Source organism: Puma concolor, chromosome B4, assembly GCF_028749965.1.
Source record: "Puma concolor isolate L17-30 chromosome B4, mPumCon1.1.hap2, whole genome shotgun sequence".
NCBI lineage: Eukaryota > Metazoa > Chordata > Mammalia > Carnivora > Felidae > Puma > Puma concolor.
Genome location: NC_141673.1, coordinates 83,010,786 through 83,032,413, shown reverse-complemented (window position 1 = coordinate 83,032,413; position 21,628 = coordinate 83,010,786). Strand labels below are relative to the sequence as shown.

The following is a 21,628-nucleotide window of genomic DNA, read 5'->3' as shown; positions in this document are numbered from 1 at the left end:
AAAACTAATCTTAAATTTATAGGCATCAAATAAAATAGCCTTAAAACATGTCAACTAGGGGCACCTGGGTGGCTCAGTTGGTTAAGTGTCTGACTCTTGATTTTGGCTCAGGTCATGATCTCATGGTTTGTGAGTTCAAGCCCCACATCAGGCTCTGCACTGACGCTACAGAGTCTGCTTGGGATTCTCTCTCTCCTTCTCTCTCTGTCCTCTCCTGCTTGTGTGCATGTACTCTCTCTCTCTCCCTCAAAATAAACACATAAACATTTAAAAAGTTTTTAAAACATGTCAACTATACACAAATTTTTTTAAAAAGTTAAGTGGAAGAAAACCAAGCAAACAAAAATAGCCTTAAAACATACAAAGTAAAAATTAATAAAACTACAGGAAAAAATTCATAAACCTACTATTGTAGTGGAAATGTCAACAAATCTCTCTCAATTACGGATATGTCAAGAAAACAAAAATATTAGTAAGTAGATAAATGATTCAAACACAAGAAGCTTGGGGCACCTGGGTGGCTGGGTTGGCTAAGCATCCGACTTCAGTTCAGGTCATGATCTCATGGTGCGTGAGTTCAAGCCCTGCAGTGGCTCTGTGCTGACAGCCCCGAACCTGGAGCTTGCTTTGGATTCTGTGTCTCCCTCTCTCTCTGCCCTTCCCCCACTCACACTCTGTCTTTCTCTGTCTCTCAAAAATAAACATTAAGAAAAATTTTAAACACAATAAGCTTGACTTACTACCCATATACAAGGAACCCTATGCCTGTTCACATTCTTCTCAAGCCCACATAAAACATTTACAAAACCTGATGGTATATAATAGGCCAAAAAGCAAGTCTCAACAAATTTTGGATAACTGATGGCAACAGAACCACGTTCTCTTGCCACAAGTTAATTAATTAAGAATTCAATAACAAAAAGGGATAAATTTTGTCTAGACATTTGGAAATTTAAGAACTCATTTCCAAGTAATTCTGGGAGAAAGAAGAAGTCATAATGGAAATTTTAAAATATCTAATATTGAACAATAATATAAATGGCATTTGTCAAAATTTGTGGAATGCAGTTCCTTAGAAGGAAATTATACCGTTAAATTTTTTAAAATCTGAAACATAAAAGGTTATAGCAGAATAACTATGACAAAATAACAAACCAAAAGCTCAACAAAGCCAAAAATGGATTCACTAAAAAGGGTGACCAAAATATGTGCAATGCTGGTAAGATGACACATGACATTGTACATTTGTCAGAACCCACAGAAGTATACAACACAAATAGTGAAATCAAAAGGGGCAAAAGAAAAATTTAACACAAGTTAACAATATCAGGAATAAAAAAGGGGTCTGAAGCTAAAGAGATAGAAGAAATGTTAAAAGATAATGAAAGAATATCAATAAATTTAGGCCAATAAATTTGAAAACGAAAGCATATGGCCAGAAAAATAAAACAAACTGACCCAAAATAGAAAATTTGAATTAATTTATATCCATTAAAGAAATTGAATCAGTAGTTAAAATCTTCCCACAAACTAAATCCAAGGCCCAGGCAGATTCACAGATAAGCTTTGTCAAACATTTACAGAATAGGGCTCAGTCAGTTAAGTGTCTGACCTCAGCTCAGGTCATGATCTCATGGTTTGTGAGTTCAAGCCCCACATCAGGATCCATGCTGACAGCGTGGAGCCTGCTTGGAATTCTCTCTCTATCCTTCTCTCTCTGCCTCCCTCTCACTCATGCTCGCTCTCTCTCTCAAAATAAATAAATAAACTATAAAAAATATTTTTAAAAATATTTATGGAATAGGGGCGCCTGGGTGGCGCAGTCGGTTAAGCGTCCGACTTCAGCCAGGTCACGATCTCGCGGTCCGTGAGTTCGAGCCCCGCGTCGGGCTCTGGGCTGATGGCTCAGAGCCTGGAGCCTGTTTCCGATTCTGTGTCTCCCTCTCTCTCTGCCCCTCCCCCGTTCATGCTCTGTCTCTCTCTGTCCCAAAAATAAATAAACGTTGAAAAAAAAAATTAAAAAAAAAAAATTTATGGAATAGATATCTAATCATATGCACAGAAAGGATTAGATCTTGCAACTCACTTTATTATGAAATCAGTCTAACCTTGCTACTGACACTTGACAGGAACAGTACAAGGAAGGAAAATTACAGGCCAGTATCACTGACAACATAGATGTTAAATCCTAAACAAAATATTAGCAAACTGGATCTAGCAATGTAAAAATTATCACCAAGATATATTTATTTTAGAATGCAAGGTTACTATGGTAGAAGCTCTATTTATGAGTCATGCTATTAAAATTAGCAGTGCCTGGGTGGCTCAGTCAATTAAGCATTCGACTCTTGATTTCGGCTCAGGTCATGATCTCATGGTTCGTGAGATCGAACCCCACAAGCCCCACAGTGGGGTCTGTGCTGACAGCAGGGAGCCTGCTTGGGATTCTCTCTCTCCTCTCTTTCTGCCCCTCCACCTTGTGCTCTCTTTCTCTCTCAAAATAAATAAAAATAAACATTTTTTTTAAAAATTAGCAGATTAGGGGAGGATGGGTGAAATAGGTGATGGGGATGAAGGAGTGCACTTGTGATGAGCACTGGCTGATGTATGGAAGTGTTGAATCACTATATCGTGCATCTGAAACTAACATTACACTATATGTTAAGTAACTAGAACTTCAATGAAAACTTTTTAAAAGTTAGCAGATTAAGATTACAGAAAAAGAACATAATCTTGATAAATGCTTACACTGTATTTAATTAAAGCCAATAACCATTCATGGTAAAAATTAGCAAACTAGAAATAGAAGGGGATTTCTATAATTGATAAAGGGTATCTACAAAACAAATGGATAATAAACATTATGTTCAACAGTGAAATATTAAAATTATTCCCTTAAAGATCAGAAGCAAGACAAGGATAGCAAGACATTATCGTTTCAACATTATACTGGAAAAATCTTACCAATACAACAAAGTAAGAGAAAAAGAAATAACAGATGAAAAGATTGTATGCAAGGTTGAACTTATAGGATAGGATAATCATGACTTGCAGTCAAAAATATTTTTAGCCTTGGGGCGCCTGGGTGGCTCAGTCAGTTACGCATCCAACTTCCGCTCAGGTCATGATCTCTCAGTCCATGAGTTCGAGCCCTGCGTTGGGCTCTGTGCTGACAGCTCAGACCTGGAGATTCTGTGTCTTCAGATTCTGTGTCTCCCTCTCTCTCCGCCCTCTCCCGCTCACACTCTGTCTCTCTCTCAAAAATAAATAAATACTAAAAAAAATTTTTTTAATATTTTTAGCCTCAGTAGTAGGTATACATGGATTGGTAGGACCTAACTTGCCCATACAAAATTTAACCTAATCTAAAATGGAAGTGGAAGTGAAATGGCCAATAAGCATATGAAAATATGCTCAACCTCATGAGTAATGCCAGCAAAATCACAACAGAGAAAATGTGTCAATGCACCCAATTGTCAGAAATGGAAAAGCGAAAAAACCAGCAGTTATGAGGATAAGGAACTCTCATATATTGCTGGAGGGAGTGTCACTTGGTCTTTGGAAAACAACTGGCATTATTTGGTAAAAGTAAACACACTAGATGTTTTACACCTAAATATATATCCTGAAGTCTCTTTTTTAATTTTTTTTAATTTGAGGATAGTTGACACACAATGTTACATCAGTTTACATGTGCAACATAGCGATTCAACTTCTCTCTATATTATGATACCAAGTGTAGCTACCATCTGTCACCACACCACACTATTACATTATCATTGACTATATCCCCTGTACTGTGCCTTTTATTCCGGTGACTTATTCCTTCCCTAACTGGAAACCTAGATCTCCTATCCTTCATCCATTTTGCCCATCCCCTCTTTCTCCCTCAGTTTATTCTCTGTACTTACAGATCTGATTCTGCTTTTTGCTTGTGTGTTCATTGGTTTTATTTTAGATTCCACATATGAATGAAATCATGTGGTTTTTATCTTTCTCAGTCGAACCTATTTCACTTGGCATAATGCTAAGTCCATCCATGCTGTTGCAAATGGCACAATCTCATTCTTTTTTATGGCTGTGTAATATTCGTGTGTGTGTGTGTGTGTGTGTGTGTGTGTGTGTGTGTGTGTACACATACATACACCACATCTTTGTATCTATTCATCTATCAATGGACACTTAGGTTGTGTCCACATCATGGCTACTGTAAATAATGCTGCAATAAAAGTAAGGGTACATATATTGCATATATCTTTTTGAATTAGTGTTTTAATTTTCATTGGGTAAATACCCACTGGTGCAATGATTGGATTATATGGTATTTTTATTTTTAATTTCTTGAGGAACCTCCATACTGTTTTCCACAGTGGCTGTACCAATTAACATTGCTACCAACAGTTCACAAGGGTTCCTTTTTCTCCACATCCTTGTCAACACTTATTTCTTGTCTTTTTGATTTTTGGCTATTTTGACACATGTAAGGCAATATCTCATTGTGGTTTCAAATTGCATTTCCCTGATGATAAGTGATGTTGAGCATCTTATCATGCTGTTCATCTGTATGTCTTCTTTGGAAAAATGTCTACTTATGTTCTCTGCCCATTTTTTAAGTAGATTTCTTTTTTATTTAGAGAGAGAGAAAGAGTACAAGAAGGAGGAAGGGACAAGGGGGGGGGGGATGGAGAGAGAGAGGAAGAGAGAATCTTAAGCAGGCTCCATGCTCAGCACAAAGTTGGACATGGGGTTCAATCCCATGACCCTGGGATCATGACCTGAGCCAAAATCAAGAGTCAGATGCACAACTGACTTAGCTGCCCAGGCACCCTGGTCCTCTGCCCACCTTTAATTGGATTATTCAGTTTTTTGGTGCTGAGTTGTATAAGTTCTTTATGTATTTTGGATATTAGCCTCTTAACAGATATATCATTTGCAAATATTTTCCATTCAGTAGGTTGCCTTTGTGTTTTGTTGATGGTTTCCTGTGCTGTTTAAAAGCTTTTTATTTGGGGGCACCTGGGTAGCTCAGTTGGTTGAGTGTCCGAGTTCTTGATTTCAGCTCAGGTCATGATCCCAGGGTCGTGGGATTGAGCACCATGTTGGGCTCTACACTGAGCCTACTTAATATTCTCTCTCTCTCCTTCTGCCCGTCTCCCCTGCTCATGCTCTCTCTCTCTCTCTCTCTCTCTCTCTCTGTCTAAAATAAAAGTAAATATAAAAGCATTTTAAAAAATAAATATAAGCCTTTATTTTGATATAATCCCAGTAGTTTATTTTTGCTTTTGTTTCCCTTGTCTTAGGAGACATATGTAGAAAAATATCTACAGCCAATGTCAAAGAAATTACTGCCTGTGTTTTCCTGTAAGATTTTTATAGTTTCAGGTCTCACATCTAAGTTTTTAATTGGAAGAGTCTCTTAAACATGTGCATCGGGTGACATACAAAAGTTTTCAAAGTAGCATTTCTTTTGGTAGCAAATTTTCTTTAAAAACGCTAGAACTTTAAAGAATGAAAATGTCCACCAACAGTTAACTAGACAAACATGTGCATAAAATGTAATGCGCATTCTAATATATATTAGAAAAAAATCAATGGGTTACAGCTATATATAAACAAGGATGGAGGACAAAAATATACCCAAAACAGACTAAATGAAATATTTTTCATATTTTTTTGTTTTATTTATTTATTTTTTGAGAGGGAGTTTGTGTGTGTGCATGAAAAGGGGAGGGGCAGAAAGAGAATCTCAAGCAGGCTTCATGCCCAGTGTGGAGCCCCATGTAGGGCTCCAACTCATAGATTATGAGATCATGACCTGAGCTGAAATCAAGAGTCAGACACTGAAACAACTGAGCCACCCAAATGCCCCATGTTCCAGAAATACAAATATGTGTGATAAAACCATTAAGAAAAGCAAGGGAATAATCATAAACTCATGAGAATGATTTCTTCTGGGATATGGGGAGGGACTGCAGGGACTCCTTACTGGTAATATTCTATTTCTTAAAGTACGTGTTCATTTCAGTAGAATGTGCTACCTCAAGAGCTACTGAATTTGCCATCACAGAAGGGTGGTTTGGTTTTAAGAAATATCTCATGTGAGGTATTCAGAGAGAAAATAAATATCACACAGGAATTGGACTTGATACCCCTATGAGTATATTTTAACCCTAAGATTTCATAATTCGATATCCATCATAGTCAACAGCACGATATGCTGTACATAAAAACCAATAATAATTATAAGAAGCATTCACTGACTACTGACTTTGGCAGATGCTGTCGGTTGTTCTTTCTTGATAGTAGATTTCATTTTTGTTCTAGTATCTATCCTTTCCCACTGTAATTTAGGGGAGGGTATCCTGGAGATTGAGGATCATCTATTACTTAGTCTGAATTAATCTTGTAATCCATTGGTTTAGAGGTAAACATGTGGCCCTGCTTTGGTCAAGTAGACATGAGATAGAACCTACTAAGGGATGCCTGGAAAAGGTTTTCTTGCTGCTAAACAGGAGACTCAGAAATGCATGAAAATCATAGATAACCCTTCCTGGTGTTGTCACGCAGGGGCATAATGTCTAGGACGCTGCTGCCATGATGCAACCATGAAAAGACCAGTTTCGAAATTAAGTCTATTTGTGAATAATTACCACACTGAGAAATGAATGAATTAAAGCTGGAGCCTTACTTCTTGACGTGTTGGTAGATAACATGTCACCTTATTGTTTATATTTTCCCACCGGAGTCCTATTCACTGACACGCCTTGTGCACAGCTTGCTCACTTAATCTTCACAGTATTTCCATGAGCTAAGTGCCATTATTGTGTCCACTGAATAGACTATTAAAAAAACACTTAGGGAATTAAAATAAGTTGCCCAAAGTCACACGTATACTTGGTGGCAAATTCTAGGGTATCTGACCTCAAAACCCATGCTCTTAATACCCTATGCATTCAAGGCCATCTTTCTGTGTCTGTAAGGGCTGAGAAGAAAATCCTGATAGACGGGAGTGTTCCATTATCTGGTCACATGTTTTTTCAGGTGTGAGTCAGTGGCGCTGGAGCAGCAGTGTCGGCAGCAACCAAAGAAGCTTCTTGACCTCTGAATCGTAGCTACGACTGTTTGACCTTGAAATCAATAGTCCAGGGGCAGCCTCCGAAGCGTACGCCTCCAGACTTTTCAAAAATACAACTGCTTGTATTAAATCACTTCCTGCTTCAAGTGCCTAAAATTATCACCATTTTCTGAACTGATAAATCCTGTACTCAACAAATAAATAAATAAATTCCAGCTTCATTGACTTATATTCGTCTGAAATCCCTAGAAAAATAGATTTATAACCCACACGGAATGCAGTTTTATTTCGAAGGCATCCTCAATCAAACACCTTCTCCTTTCTTACATCAAAACATTGCTTATTAAACTGAGAAGGGGTACCATGGATATTCACTACGATAGAGGGTCTTTCTCTACTTCTTTCAGTAATTAGGAACTTAAACTTCAGACCAGTGACTCACATCTTTCATGGACCATCTCACCTATACTCTTAACTGATTTTTTGCAAACTTTTACAAAGAGCATAATACTTTTATCTCTGGTTTAGAGCTGTTCTTTAGTTTTAAAAATCCAATGTTCTGGAAGGGGAAGCAACGTTATGTTTATTCTCTAGAACATGTACAAATTATGTATTTGCAAAAGGAAGAGGTATTCCAACCTTCTGAAAGCATAATACATCTCTTATTACCTTTAAATATTATATCAGAAAGCGCAGTCTTACATTAAAGAGCCTGGAATGTACCATCAGAAAGACCCAAGTTAAAATCTCAGCTGAGTCACGCAGAGCTGCCTAATAGTGACGAAATCCTTGGGTTTTCTGAGCTCCAGCTGATTCATCCTTAGAAATGTGATCTAACTCTCTCCAAAGTTTGTTGTAACATACAAAATGAGATACCGTGTATGAAAATGTCTGCTTTAAGACTTGATGTATAGCAGGTACTAAATAAATACGAAATGTCCTCTTATTTCTTAAATATGCTATGGAAGAACTCTACTTCAACAACAACAACAAATCTGGTCATGAAAGAAATTTATATGGAGTAGAAATTCTACATTCTAGTAACTTACATTATAAAATCATAGAAAAAGGTGCTAACAGATTCAGTCAAAAGTTTTGTGCAGATTAGTGGTAAGTAGTCCTGAGACAAGGAACCCACCAGCGGAACTTCCCTTTCCACATGTTGAGGACTCAAATTATTTCCCATTCCATCTTCACCTTTCACTACACAATACTTTGGGTATTCCAACAAACAGAGAAGCTGTGGTAGGCAAACCCTACCTAAATAGTCTACATTCCTACAGATTAAAAAACAACTAAATAAAACACTAGATAGGCATTTAAGAAATAATATCTTATCGATTATGATGTTGGCATTGGTCTGCTAAGTGTTACCATTAAAATACAGTTTTAAAAAATTTAGATGGTTATTTAGTATTTAGTGAAATGTGAAAACAGCAACTAATTAACCCACTGAAAACTAAAACCTATACAACAGAAGACTTAGAATCACCATCTTACCACTCTTTAGAGCAAATGCAGAATTTTGCTATTTTCATGCTGTCACTAAAGCAGATTGTTCCAGTTAGCTATTTTTATGTATTATATAAGGATATGCAATAAAGAAAGGAATAATTTACAGGTTGGCAGTAAATAGCCACGGTGAATGGTGGTGACAAAACTTCACCTCTTTATTCAAGTCTATGCTTAGGACCCACTCCTTCTTTGTCCATCTCACTCCATCCTATTGTCCTGATTCCTGGACTGTCAGATGTATCGTGAAAAGGAGAGAGAGTGAAAAAGTAGGCAAATGAGCTAAGAAGTGATAGCAATTGGAGAGAACTAATTCCAAAATACAGGTGTATGGAGTTAACTGATTTGGCAAATAAAAAGTTGATGCTGTATTACTCAGAATAAAATTTTTCTTGATGAACAACTTTGGCTAGATGGCATATGACTTAAGAAATTGAAAAATCATTATTTTCAAAAATATCTTGAAAACGAACCTCAATTGGCTCTTCACCACCTTTTACTTGACTTTCACCCATTTCTCCATTCTCATAGCTGCTGCTCTTCTCAACCCATAACTCAGATTTTTCTACAGTGAGTCGAAGCTGGTCTAGATCCGCCTTGATCTGCTTGTAGTTATCTACATCTTGATTGGACACCAGCAATTGCACCTGGAAACAGAAAATTCTGAATCCTTAATGTACTTAAGGAAATTCCTTCATTCCTATTTCAATTATGCCAAAAATCCCAGGTCTTTTAAGCTGTTCCTCAGTTGAAGTTTCATGTTTCTAGAATATTTGTGGATATTTTAGATGTATATTGAGCATGAAAACTTACCTGGAGGTATCTGTGAACACTAAGCCAATATATAAAGAATTATAAATTTTTAAAAAGTGAGTCCTAGCAGAGTGCTAAGGAGTAATGTAAAATAAAAGATACCTCAACTCTAGTTTCACTGCTAAAGCTTATTTCTCCAAGAGTCTATGTGATTGAAAAGAGGTAAAAATACAAAAATAAATGGAAGAAAATTCTGATACAGTCTAAACCTCATGGTATAAACTTTGATTTTATTATAATTTATGTGTATTATATGACATATCCAAATATATGCATTATTATGTCTATGTGTTTAGTCTTGGAATTATTTCATATTTTAATAGATTCTTATAAAACTTCCTAATGAAGATCAGCCCTTTATTAAATAAAATAAATATTAGTGAAACACATGTAAGCACTTAGGTATTATTCATGAATAGTCTCAAGATTGATGTCATTCAGATGACAAAAAAAAGATTCTATCCAAAACAGTTCCTTTCTTTCACCTGTATACATTTTGTCCTATCCAAATTTATCAGTAAAGTCTGGGGTCAAAATAATAGCCGTGGCAACAAGATTCCTAATATGGTATTACCCCCCAGCACCTTCCTAAATCTTTGTGCCTGTCATTTACATTAAAGATATTAACTGAAAATCACTCGTGGGGAACTCTTTCTAAAATAGATCATGTCTTGGCTTAAGACAAGGCCACATCTATCTTTAAAAATAGAAAGCATCTCCAGGAAAAGCCTCACAGTCTCATTAACTCTGCAACCATGAAGTCAGGTTGGATGTTATAGACAACATTTTCAGAGCTTCCGCTCTGGCACCATTGAGGGGCTACTCAATCTTACCTGTTTAAATGCCTGTAAAACTTCGGCTCTCTGGCTAAAGTGCTTGAACAGTAGTTGCAGGGCCCCTGATAGCAGAGGCGGGTAGTCGTGCATGATCAGATGAATGAGGACCCGTAAAAATGTCCTGCCTCCTTCATCATCAAGTTGAACTGGATTTTTCTCCTTTCTATAAAACCAACAATAATTCTACAATAGCTTATATTTACATAAAATCTATTCATAAGTGGTATTCAAATTATGTATACATTCTCAGAGCTATATATTCCTTTCCTCCCCAAAAAACTGGAAAATAAAAAGCAAAATAATTTTACACTTTTCTTCCCCCCCCTCATGTAACTGATCAAGAAACAAAGCACAAAGAAAAGCCTGTGTATGTGTCCACGAAAAGCAGGGGTGACCAACCCTCCAAATATGTCTGAGATGGAGGGGGGTTCCCAGAACAGAAGACTTTTCAGAGCTCGTACTGGGAAGGTACGAGGCCAACCAGGATGAGTTGCTCACTTCGACATAGACAAAGGCTAGAAACCTAAATCGATCCAAAAAAATCTCGACTCTAGTACTGAGAAGAGATACTAGGAGGGATGTACAGCAACAGCTGACTTTCCCCAGAACCCTAGAGACCCCTCCACGACAGGTAGTGACAGCTGGGAGAAGGACAAGGGCGTACACCCACACACACACACATGTGGACACAATCACCAGAGCTGCTCTGGGTTTTGCTATACTCAGACACTGGGCAAGACCGCACTGGAGGAAGAGGTCCATTTATTTCAAGGTGAAAAATCATACACTGATTTATTATCTATCTCTTCTCGGGAATAATGAAATACTTGAATAGGAAAACGCAACAATAACAACAACAAAATCCACCAAAACAACATGAAAACAAAGCTAAACCAAATGTTCACTAGAGATAAAAATCCTTTTTGGTTCCCTTGATTCTTCATTCTTGTTTGTCTTTCTAACCAATGAAAATGCAACAAAGGGCTTAGTGTGAAATTTGTTTAGTTTCTCATGGCAAACCTATAACAGAAATGAATGCTAGAAACTCAGTAAGTTGTAGTTTAGACATTTCAGGTTCATTTTTTTTTCCTTTACTTTTCTTTTTTACTGCTATTAGTTTTCATTTCTGAAAAGGAAAGAAGCAACTTTAAAACAATAAACGTCGGGGCTCCCAGTAACAAAGGAGGGTAGCCATGCCAGAGGCATGTTTTCTTTAATCATGGATATTTCCAACAGGCAGCAAATAGCTTTATTTCTCACAAATAGTTAATGATAACATTGAAAGAAGTTACTTCCTTGCCTCAAATTTTTTTAGATTCAGGCAAGCGATGTTTTGCAAGACACAGCGCTACTGATACCAGGGGACTTAAAGGGCATTCGCGTGCTGTCATTATTTGAGGGAAGAAAAGCAAAAAGAATTCAGGGAAAAGTTCAATACACTGATCTCATCTCTCTTGTCTTTTCCCCCCTGGCCTACCTAAAAGAAAAGCTAGGCTTTCCTCTTCTACAGTAAATTAGCAGCTTCATTTCTGGCAGAAATTATGTTGCCAACAATAAAGGATCTAAAATTAAATAAATGTCGGGAGGTAAACAATAGCAAAGTATCAATAAAATTCTAAGCAAAAATCGTATTCACAAGATAAAGCCACAGACGTGTTACTATACCTTCCAGCAAACATCGTTTCTGCCTGAGCTGCGATTTCATCTATATCAGGAACAATCGCTACAAAGACAAAGGGTAAAATCCATTCTTTATCTTATCATAATTAGGAGTCACAATATTTATATTGATATTAGCACACCTAAAAATATTTTGCCTTCATTCCTTCCTGCCAGGAAAAGTCAACAGTTTAAAAAGCCGCAATATAATTTCACTTACATATCAATGTTTTAAACAAAGTTTACATTTTGAAACATATATTGCTACAAAGATATATTTAGATCAGAAAGCACCATTTACAAAGTTGCATCACCTGTATAAACATATATATATGCATCAGCTACACACACACACACACACACACACACACACACACTTACATAATTTAACTGGGTGATGACGTGGAAGGACGTTTTTTAAATATGTTTTTTAAAGAATCAAAATATAGCAGTAATGAACCTTGTAACTGTTACGGTATTTCCAAACAACATGGTCCTTTCAGACATGCTCCTCTTCTACAATTCCATCCCTTCTTCTTATGGGACATTAATTTTTTTTATGTGAACCAATCATGATTCCTCACCCATCCTCACCACCAATATTTTGAAGATATCTTTCTTAAAATAACACATTTAAGGGGCGCCTGGGTGGCGCAGTCGGTTAAGCGTCCGACTTCAGCCAGGTCACGATCTCGCGGTCCGTGAGTTCGAGCCCCGTTCATGCTCTGTCTCTTATTTTTGGGACGGGGGAGGGGCAGAGAGAGAGGGAGACACAGAATCGGAAACAGGCTCCAGGCTCTGAGCCATCAGCCCAGAGCCCGACGCGGGGCTCGAACTCACGGACCGCGAGATCGTGACCTGGCTGAAGTCGGACGCTTAACCGACTGCGCCACCCAGGCGCCCCTAAAAATAACACATTTAAATAAGTACATTATTTATTTCTCATCTCCAAAGCACAAAACAAAGCAGAGCAAGAAAGAAACAAAGAAGGAAAGAAAGAAAGAAAGAAAGAAAGAAAGAAGGAAGGAAGGAAGGAAGGAAGGAAGGAAGGAAGGAAGGAAGGAAAGAAAGAAAGAAAGAAAGAAAGAAAGAAAGAAAGAAAGAAAGAAAGAAAGAAAGAAAGAAAGAAAGAAAGAAGGAAAGAAAGAAAGAAAGAAAGAAAGAAAGAAAGAAAGAAAGAAAGAGAAAAAAGGAAAAAGAATTCTCCCCAGAAAGCTCTCTCTTCCAGACTCAACCAATGAAAGAGATCAGGTAAATCAGAAAGAACTGGTTTTCTGGGGGTTCCCTCCCATACTTTACTGACACTTGGAGCTTCTATTTCCAGAAGTCTGGCTTCTGAGAGCCAATAATTTTTATGATACTGTCAATGCAACCGCCAGCTAGGCTCTCTGGTTCAGCCACGTGACTCCTGGAAATGGCCCTCTGGGGTTCTATACTTCTGGGAAACATAAAAACAATACTGTTGCAAATGTACCAGAAGTGACTTCTCATGTAGGCAAACTTAACCCATCTACAGAGGCATGCTGCCTTCTGGATGGTTCTAAGGAGTCAGAGAGCAGGACATTGGTCTACCACTCATGTTTTTTTTTTTTAATTTTTTTTAACGTTTATTTACTTTTGAGACAGAGAGAGACAGAGCATGAACGGAGGAGGGGCAGAGAGAGAGGGAGACACAGAATCGGAAGCAGGCTCCAGGCTCTGAGCTGTCAGCACAGAGCCTGACGCGGGGCTCGAACTCACGGACCGCGAGATCATGACCTGAGCTGAAGTCGGACGCTTAACCGACTGAGCCACCCAGGCGCCCCGGTCTACCACTCATTTTAACTACACACTTACAATCACGGAATCATTCCTTCCAAATTGAATGACAGGGAAAAAAGAGGAGGTTCCCTGACACTTTCATACTGGTTGTGATTAGAAGAACAGTTCATATTTGTACACAAATCTGATCCTCAGAAAAAGAATTCAGTCACCTGGCTAAATCTTTAATACAGTAGTTTCTAGACTGCTGTTACTGGCCTGACCTATTCAGAAACATGGAAATGTAGTATTTCTTAGGTTTCATAAGGTATTCTCTACAGTCACAAAATTTTTACAGTAATTCTTACGCTCTTTCTTCACTATGCTCCTACACACGGAGATAAGAGTGGTTTTCATTCTTACATTTTTAAATGTGAAAAATTGACATACGGTACCAGTTCATAACCATGCAAAGTAAGTGCACGCACACACACACATCACCACCCTCATTCAGACCTTTGAGAGATACCATGTCTTTGTTCTTGAGCTGGGCAACAGCTTCCTAAAAATCACCTTTCTTCCCAAAAGCTACATTTCACACTGCTCTTTGAACAAGCAAAAAAGTCTCCCTTGGACTTTCACCAACACGGTATGGTGCTTATTACAAGATTCAGGCCCTGAAACTGGAGAGACCTCTGAGGGAATCCCTCCTCCACTACTTTTGTGACCTTTAGGCAGTAATTTAACCCATCTGACCTCGGTTTTCTTATCTGTAAAGTGGCACATAAACAGTACCTCTCCCTCATCGAATTGTGAAGGCTACAAAATTAACTGCATTCTGAGGACTTAGCACCAAGTAACTGCAAACATCCTCCAAGACGTTCTAGGCTCTGTCTCAGTTCCTTCATGTCACTGGTGGATATGGTTTCTGCATTTGTGTCTCCTAGAAATATTACTATGCCTTAAAATATGAACGCTACGGGGTAAATATTGTCACAAAGGAGGTACCTGATGGTAGTAATGTATCTGGAGAGCCACTGGCAGATGCTTCAGCGTTTTCATTGTTCTCTCCAAATTCCTTCTTATATATTGACAGCATATATGAGATCCTATAATCCAGTCTGACACTCAGTATAAACTACAAAAGAGCATTAAAAACATAATTTTATTAGCATCATGTTTAAAATGACAGTTCATTACACCAAGAACAACATAACTATTAACATTTCACATGAACTAATTACAAATCTCAGCTCTTAACACTCCAGTTGCATACATGCTCATCAGCCATAAAGCTAACAAGAGTGATGCATTTCCATTAGCCAATGTCAGTAAAATCCCAAAGCAGTTTTTTAGGAAAAAGAAAACGATTCCCCCATGATTACTCTGAATATTCCAGACCAAGGTATCCAATGAGTCTAGATGAAGAGGTAATGATGACTATTTCACTGAGCATTTTGTGGAGGTAACATTGGCTCTGGGAGGAGACTGCTGGTGCTGTGATTTTCATTCACGCACAGAGAGGCTAAACTTCCAGGTACTATAGTGTGGATTCTGGCGCTACCACAATCACTTTGGGATCTAGGCTACAAAAGGACAGCTGAGGAAGCAGCATCCAAATATACCATGGATTAGCTTCATTGGTGCTTGCTTTCCCTTGGATTGTGTTGTTGACCTTGCCTCCTTAACTAACACTTTGAGAGACACTAAGGGAATAAGACAATAAGGTTCCTGCCTGTGCTGGGTACTACGAAGAATGCAAACACTTGAAACCCCTGCTCTCAAGAAGCCTATGCCTGAATTGGGAAAACAAAATATAGCATGGTTAACATAATTATAAAATTATCGAGGGGCGCCTGGATGGCTCAGTCGGTTAAGCATCCAACTTCGGCTCAGGTCATGATTTCACAGTTCGTGAATTCAAGCTCTGTGTCGGGCTCTGTGCTGACAGCTCAGAACCTGGAGCCTGCTTCAGATTCTATGTCTCCTTCTCTGCCCCTCCCCTGCTCATGCTCTGTCTTTCTCTGTCTCTCAAAAATAAATAAAAACGTTAAAAAAGTGTCAAGAACTAAATCAGGCTGCACAGACTTCAGTGGAGATCAGAGAAAGAAAAAGTATGTGCTACAGATTTCTGAGTGGAGAAGGGAAACAATAAAGAAGTGGTTTAATACGAGGCTCCCTTCCATCCCAGCTTGCCTGAAATAAGCCTAGTTTAAGCTTTTGTTGCAGTAAAATTACTATTAGTGCCCCCTACACTCTCAAAAGAGCCTCGTTTGGACAGTAAACAATAATGGACATGTATGGTACCATCTGACCTGATCTCCTACCATTTCTGTGACTCCTGTATCACACCCCTCCCTCCCTGGTCCTTCCCCCCTCCCTTCTTGCATTCTCCCTCTCACACTGCTCTGTTCCAATAGCACTGGATATTTCTTTCTTGCCTTCTCACATTTGTTCAGTGTCCACTTTACCTTGAAAATTCTCTTCCACCCAGAACAACTAGCCTTTGAGATACCCTCCAAGATCCAGTTTAAATCCCTTTTCTAAAGAAGCTTTCCCTGGTTCCCCAATCCAAACCAACCATTCTCTTTTTTTGCTCACCCAACCCATTATTTACACCTATCTGTCTCTTGGCTACCTAACATCTATTATTTATTCTCTGTCTCTCTCTCTCCTCTGCTAGCCGTCTATGCTCCTTATGGGCAACAAACATGCTTCATGTGAATAAACATTTGCTAAGCCAGGTACTAAGAAAGGTACCTGAGGGTACAAAAAAGTTGCCAAGGATATAAGACCTGCCTTTGAAGAGCATATAACATAGAAGGGTAACAAACACCAAAGAGTCTCTTTTACGAGCATGTGGTGAGTGCTACAATACATACAGGTTGAATGGATTCTAGTTAAGGGGATTTCAAAACAGGGGACGGATTGTGGGAAAACAGGCTGAGAGGGGGCCATTGGATTTGGTAGCCTTGAGCAGAAGGGTGGGGACAGAAACTGATTGCAGGTGCTTGAAAGGAAGGGTTTAAAAAAAAAAACTACGTAAAGAACAAATTACTAAGACACTAATTGGTGAAACACATTACATTTTCGTTGAAGATTAGTGCTCATAGACTTGTATTTTATTTTATTTTTTTAAATGTTTGTTTATTTTGAAAGAGAGAGAAAGGGAGTGAGCAGGAGAGGAGCAGAGAGAGTGTGAGACAGAGAATCCCAAACAGGCTCTGCAGTGTAAACACGGAGCCCGACGCAGTGCTCGAAATCACGAACCATGAGATAGTGACCTGAGCCAAAACCAAGAGTTGGACGCTTAACCCACTGAGCCATCCCAGCACCCTTAGATTTTTATTTATAAATAGAACCAAAATAAAAACTTTCATCTTCCAATATATTTAATTGTGAAACATAAATGGAAGGTAGGAAAGGGGCAAAGGGAAGAATAAAAACAAATGCAGAGAAAGATAGTTGAGAGAGGGCCAAAGATAGAGAGAGAGAATGAGAGAGAGAAATAAAAAGAGAGATACATAAAATATGGGGAAAAGAAAGGAAGACCCTGTGAGGAGGAAGAGCTGGCAGGAAGCAGGAGACTTGCGGAAGGAATGTAGCTACAAAGAAATTCTTGAACAGGTGTTCTAAGAAAGAAACGTATTCAAGAGCAGCACATAGGAACTCAGACAGAGTGAAGCAGACCCAGACACGGAACACAAAAATCAGAGTGAGGAAAGAGTTTCAACAAGAAATACATTAAAAGCCCGAAAGAGGCAACAAAGAAAGGTCAGTCCTAATCTGTCCCACCGCAGTAGTATCTCCATCTCATCATTTTTGAGCTGTTAGAGAATGTTTTTCAAACGCTGATCTTCTGTAACTGGGGCTAAAATGAGGTCACATATTTTACAGGTTGTCCAGTGAGTAGGATGATGTTAAGCTATGGGCCCATTAGATCCGCAGGTCAGGTGATCACTACCTTTCTCAGTTTAAGAAGAGGAGAACTAAGTGATTTTTCAGGGTCATGAACACAGGGTTGGGAGGCCTGCCAATATTTCTCAGGATTCAGCCTTTGGAATTCCTGGAGGAAATGTGAAACCCTTTATGATTATAAATCTAATTACTTTAAATAAAAATGTACAGACCCTTCCAGGACTACTAACCCACTTCTGGTAGTTCAGTCTACATTAAATTATGATGAAAGACCTAGTAAATTGTATCCAGAATCTTAATAGACCCTTGAAAACTCCAGGCTCCATTCTCCAAATCTGGAATAAATGCTATAATTAAAGTATCATAAAACTACTTTCCAAACTTAAAAAAATATATAAGAATTCACAGCTACAGTAAAAGGGAATTTATTCACTAAACCAGGGGGAATAAAATAATAATTTATCTCCTTTAAATTCACAGAGCTAGGTATTAGACTATGTTAATTTTAAATATATATATTATTCCTAGCCTCAAAAGCACAAAGATAGTCACTTATATAAAATACAAAAACCAATTATTAACATTTTGCTAATAATAAATAAAATTTTATTTCAGTTTCTTGCTACAGTGATAAACCTGGATACCCAGAATTACATATCCAATTCAATTAAAAATAGAAATAGAGTTAGAATTCAATCTCAAGTTTGCCTGCTCTGAAATCCTTAAATGAAGGTAAAATGAAATCAGGGTCAATACTAAATGAGAAAATGCATATGAAAGAGGTTTTGTCAACCTCAAAGCACTCCACAATTGTTAGATATCACCATTAATACATTTAATGGAAATGAACAAATGTAATTAATATGTTAAATAGTGTCATTAACTTAAAAGAAAGAAATTAGATCAATAGCATTTCAGAGTATTTCCACAGTGATGTGGAACAAAGTCTGTTAAGAAAGTTAAACCAAGAAGCTCAATTAGGTATTTGTCACTTTGCTTCCATTATGCAGCATACCTGTAAAATCTCAATAATCTTCAGTTTGGTGTCCATCACGGTCACGTCCTCAGGCTCTACAGGGCTTCCTTGCTTGCTGGGGTGGATGCTGGGCTGAACGTCAGGCACACTCATGGGGAAGATAGAGCCTCTACTGAGTACCATTTGGGTCATCATCTCTCCCACCCCATGGATGGTTCTCATGACATTGTTTCCTAGCAAAAGAAAAGCCCTTAAGTCAATACACACAACACCTGGGGAAACAGATGTAATATCCAGTTGGTCAAAACCAGACTGGAAACATGACAGGAAAAGTAATGAGATAAGAAAGAATAGCATCCACACTGTTCTGGCTCTTTCCTTACAGACATAGGGAAGGTCCTGACAGACGCATTTCAAACTGACAGATTTTAAAAATGAAAGTTTACTTTTCTCAGAAAATGCTTTCAAATGAGGTACCAAGGATGAGTTGTGGTAGCTCTGATGACATCCAAGGCAGGTCCTTCTGGCACACAGTAAGTCCTCTCAATTGTCACATCAATAAGCTCTAACTTTTATAATAATGTGAAAGAACCCTACGATAAATGAGTTACATGAAAACATGTAAGTGGTGACTAGCATCCTAATCCTACTCTCAAACCAAGGACTTCATAGTTTTGTTTTCATAGTGCTTGTGAGGAGGATTGTTATAACCTCATTTTAAGAAAAAGACCGTTTCATCTGGGGAAGAAGCATGTATTTGCCGATACACTTCCCATTCCTTCAACCCATTTGAATAAAAAAATCATTATTCAAAATCCACAAAAAGCAATTGTTTGAGGTAATCACAAAAACAATTTAGTGACAAACATGATCATTTTCGGGACATCTGGGTGGCTCAGTCAGTTAAGTGTCCGACTTTGGCTCAGGTCATGATCTCACAGTCTGTGGGTTCAAGCCCCGTGTCGGGCTCTGTGCTGACAGCTCAGAGTCTGGAGTCTGCTTCAGATTCTGTGTCTCCCTCTCTCTGCCCCTCCCACTGCTCACACTCTGTCTCTCTCTCTCTCTCTCTCTCTCAAAAATAAATAAGCATTAAAATTTTCTTTTAAATTATCATTTTCAAAAAGGCATCACCCTCTTTCTACATCTTCTGTGTTTGACTTCTCATTCATTTGTCCTCCAGTAAAATTGCATGTACACTCATTCCTTCACTGAGCATGAGCAGCTGTACCAAGGCAACCTCCTGACACTGCTCCAATTTATTTTCTCCAGCCTGACTGCTGTTTCTCACTTCTCAGTTCCTACAACAGGCAGGAAGGATTCAAAAGAACAATTGTCTACTTTTCTTTCAAAACAGTGGTCTTTACTTCATGTATGTTCATGGACCTTTGCCTCAGGCAAAGGCCTAAGAATCTAGCAAATAATTTTCCTTTCCCTAAGAGTCTCAGGGTATATACCAGGGAATAAATAAATACACACGCACACACACACACACACACACACACACACACGTACACCAGGAGAAAGGGAAATGGAAATAAGATGGGATGAGATAAAACTCTCAGCTCTAATTGAAGAGTATAATCTGTTGGAATATCTACATGATTGGAAGGCAAACCAATAAAGAAAAGGAAAATATTTAAAGGATGACCCCCAAAAACTCTTGATGGTCTTGTGCAGACCAACCCGCAATTATCATCAGGCCACTAGTAATCACTGTGAAAAGTGAAATCCCTTTTAAAACTTATTATCTTATCCATAAATGAAAAAAATACATATAGTAAAGGGTAGTGCTCAAATAGTGCCCTTGCGAGGTGGCAAATAAGTAACAATTTTTTTTTCTTGAGTGGCATTTTCCAGGCAGAAGTTAAGTTTGGTTTTCATTCTGAGAGTCTATAACCTTTTCTTTGACTGCTGTTTGCATAAACCAAAAAGCAGGCAGGCAGTAAGAAAAAATATATGTGAAAGGTAACTTCCAGGTTTGGACAAGATTGAGACCACGGATTTGAAAGAGGCCTATTTTCTACCAGAACAACTTCGAGGAGAAGATTGCTGCATTGTCTGCGGTTCTCAAGCAATCAGAGCAGTTGACTTCTTCCAACCCCCGCCCCCCATGTTTGCCACGTGGACTGCAGGGTTGCACATCTGATTGTTGGCAATGGTTTCAGGTGACCACCATTTAACCAGTACATTTACCTGAATCTTGATTCGAGTATGTATATGTGTTAGCCTCCAAGAGATGCTTTCTTACCACTAACACAGAACAGCCTCCTCTGTTATTCCTACCCCCTGATTCACACAGAAATCCTTGGCACCCACAGTCTCTGCATCTTATTTAGATTTGCATGGAAAATAATCATTTAATCCAAGCGATTATTACACAGAAAGTTAGCCCAGACAATTCTTTTTCCCCAAATACAGATCCTGTCACCAAGAAATTAAAATCTAGAGACCAGAACCATAATAATACATAACACATGTTGTCAGTGACATGGACGGGTTCATTCCGGTTCTACCATATCCTTAGATGCCTGTGGCACGTGGTCAGCACAAAACTCTCCTGACATCTCCATGTATGGCCAACTGAGAGGTCTCAAATTAAAAGATGCTATATTTTCTGGAGTTGCTTGGTGGTGATGAGAAGTGCTTAAATTGTGAACTATCACAGCTTGGAAAACTATAGTCAAATGCCACATAAATCACAGATGTGCAAGGCTCCCAAGTATCCATTTTTCCACAGACAAATTTCTGATTCTAGACTATTGAGATAAGTCACAGACCATCAGTTTTCAATGCTGCCAAAGAAGAAATGTTACCATTTCTCTTCTCAACTATAATTAGTTAATACTACTAAGAAGTTTTCAGTGGAAAAGCTACTTTATTATCATATAAATCTTGTGGACAAACTAACCCCTAAAAGTCCAGCTTTTCTATGTCTTTCATTTTAACCCAGCAGCCAGAATTTAGACTTATGTATAAAGGGTGTTGAGATGGTTTGAAAAAATGGGTTTCAGGTTTGTTAAGCAAAAAGAAGAAAGAAGGAGTTGCTTAGAAATAAAAGCAGATGAGGACGCCTGGGTGGTGCAGTGTCAGACTCTTGAT

The 21,628-nt window shown here is 38.3% G+C and overlaps 1 protein-coding gene across 7 annotated transcripts in view; it reads right to left on the bottom strand.

The window, feature by feature from the left end:
- The window catches only part of ITPR2 (inositol 1,4,5-trisphosphate receptor type 2), a 515,364-nt gene that overhangs the window by 306,960 nt on the left and 186,776 nt on the right, over positions 1–21,628 (bottom strand). For all 7 annotated transcript variants that reach the window (XR_015253713.1, XM_086713794.1, XM_025930361.2 and 4 more), the window contains 5 exons: positions 18,569–18,762; positions 14,644–14,773; positions 11,902–11,959; positions 10,234–10,399; positions 9,061–9,234 (listed from right to left, as the gene is read on the bottom strand). Coding sequence is in view for 6 of the 7 variants with exons in the window: in XM_086713794.1 (XP_086569920.1) it covers positions 9,061–9,234; positions 10,234–10,399; positions 11,902–11,959; positions 14,644–14,773; positions 18,569–18,762 (722 nt within the window). In the remaining variant the exon portion in view is untranslated. The remainder of the gene's footprint in view (positions 1–9,060; positions 9,235–10,233; positions 10,400–11,901; positions 11,960–14,643; positions 14,774–18,568; positions 18,763–21,628) is intronic.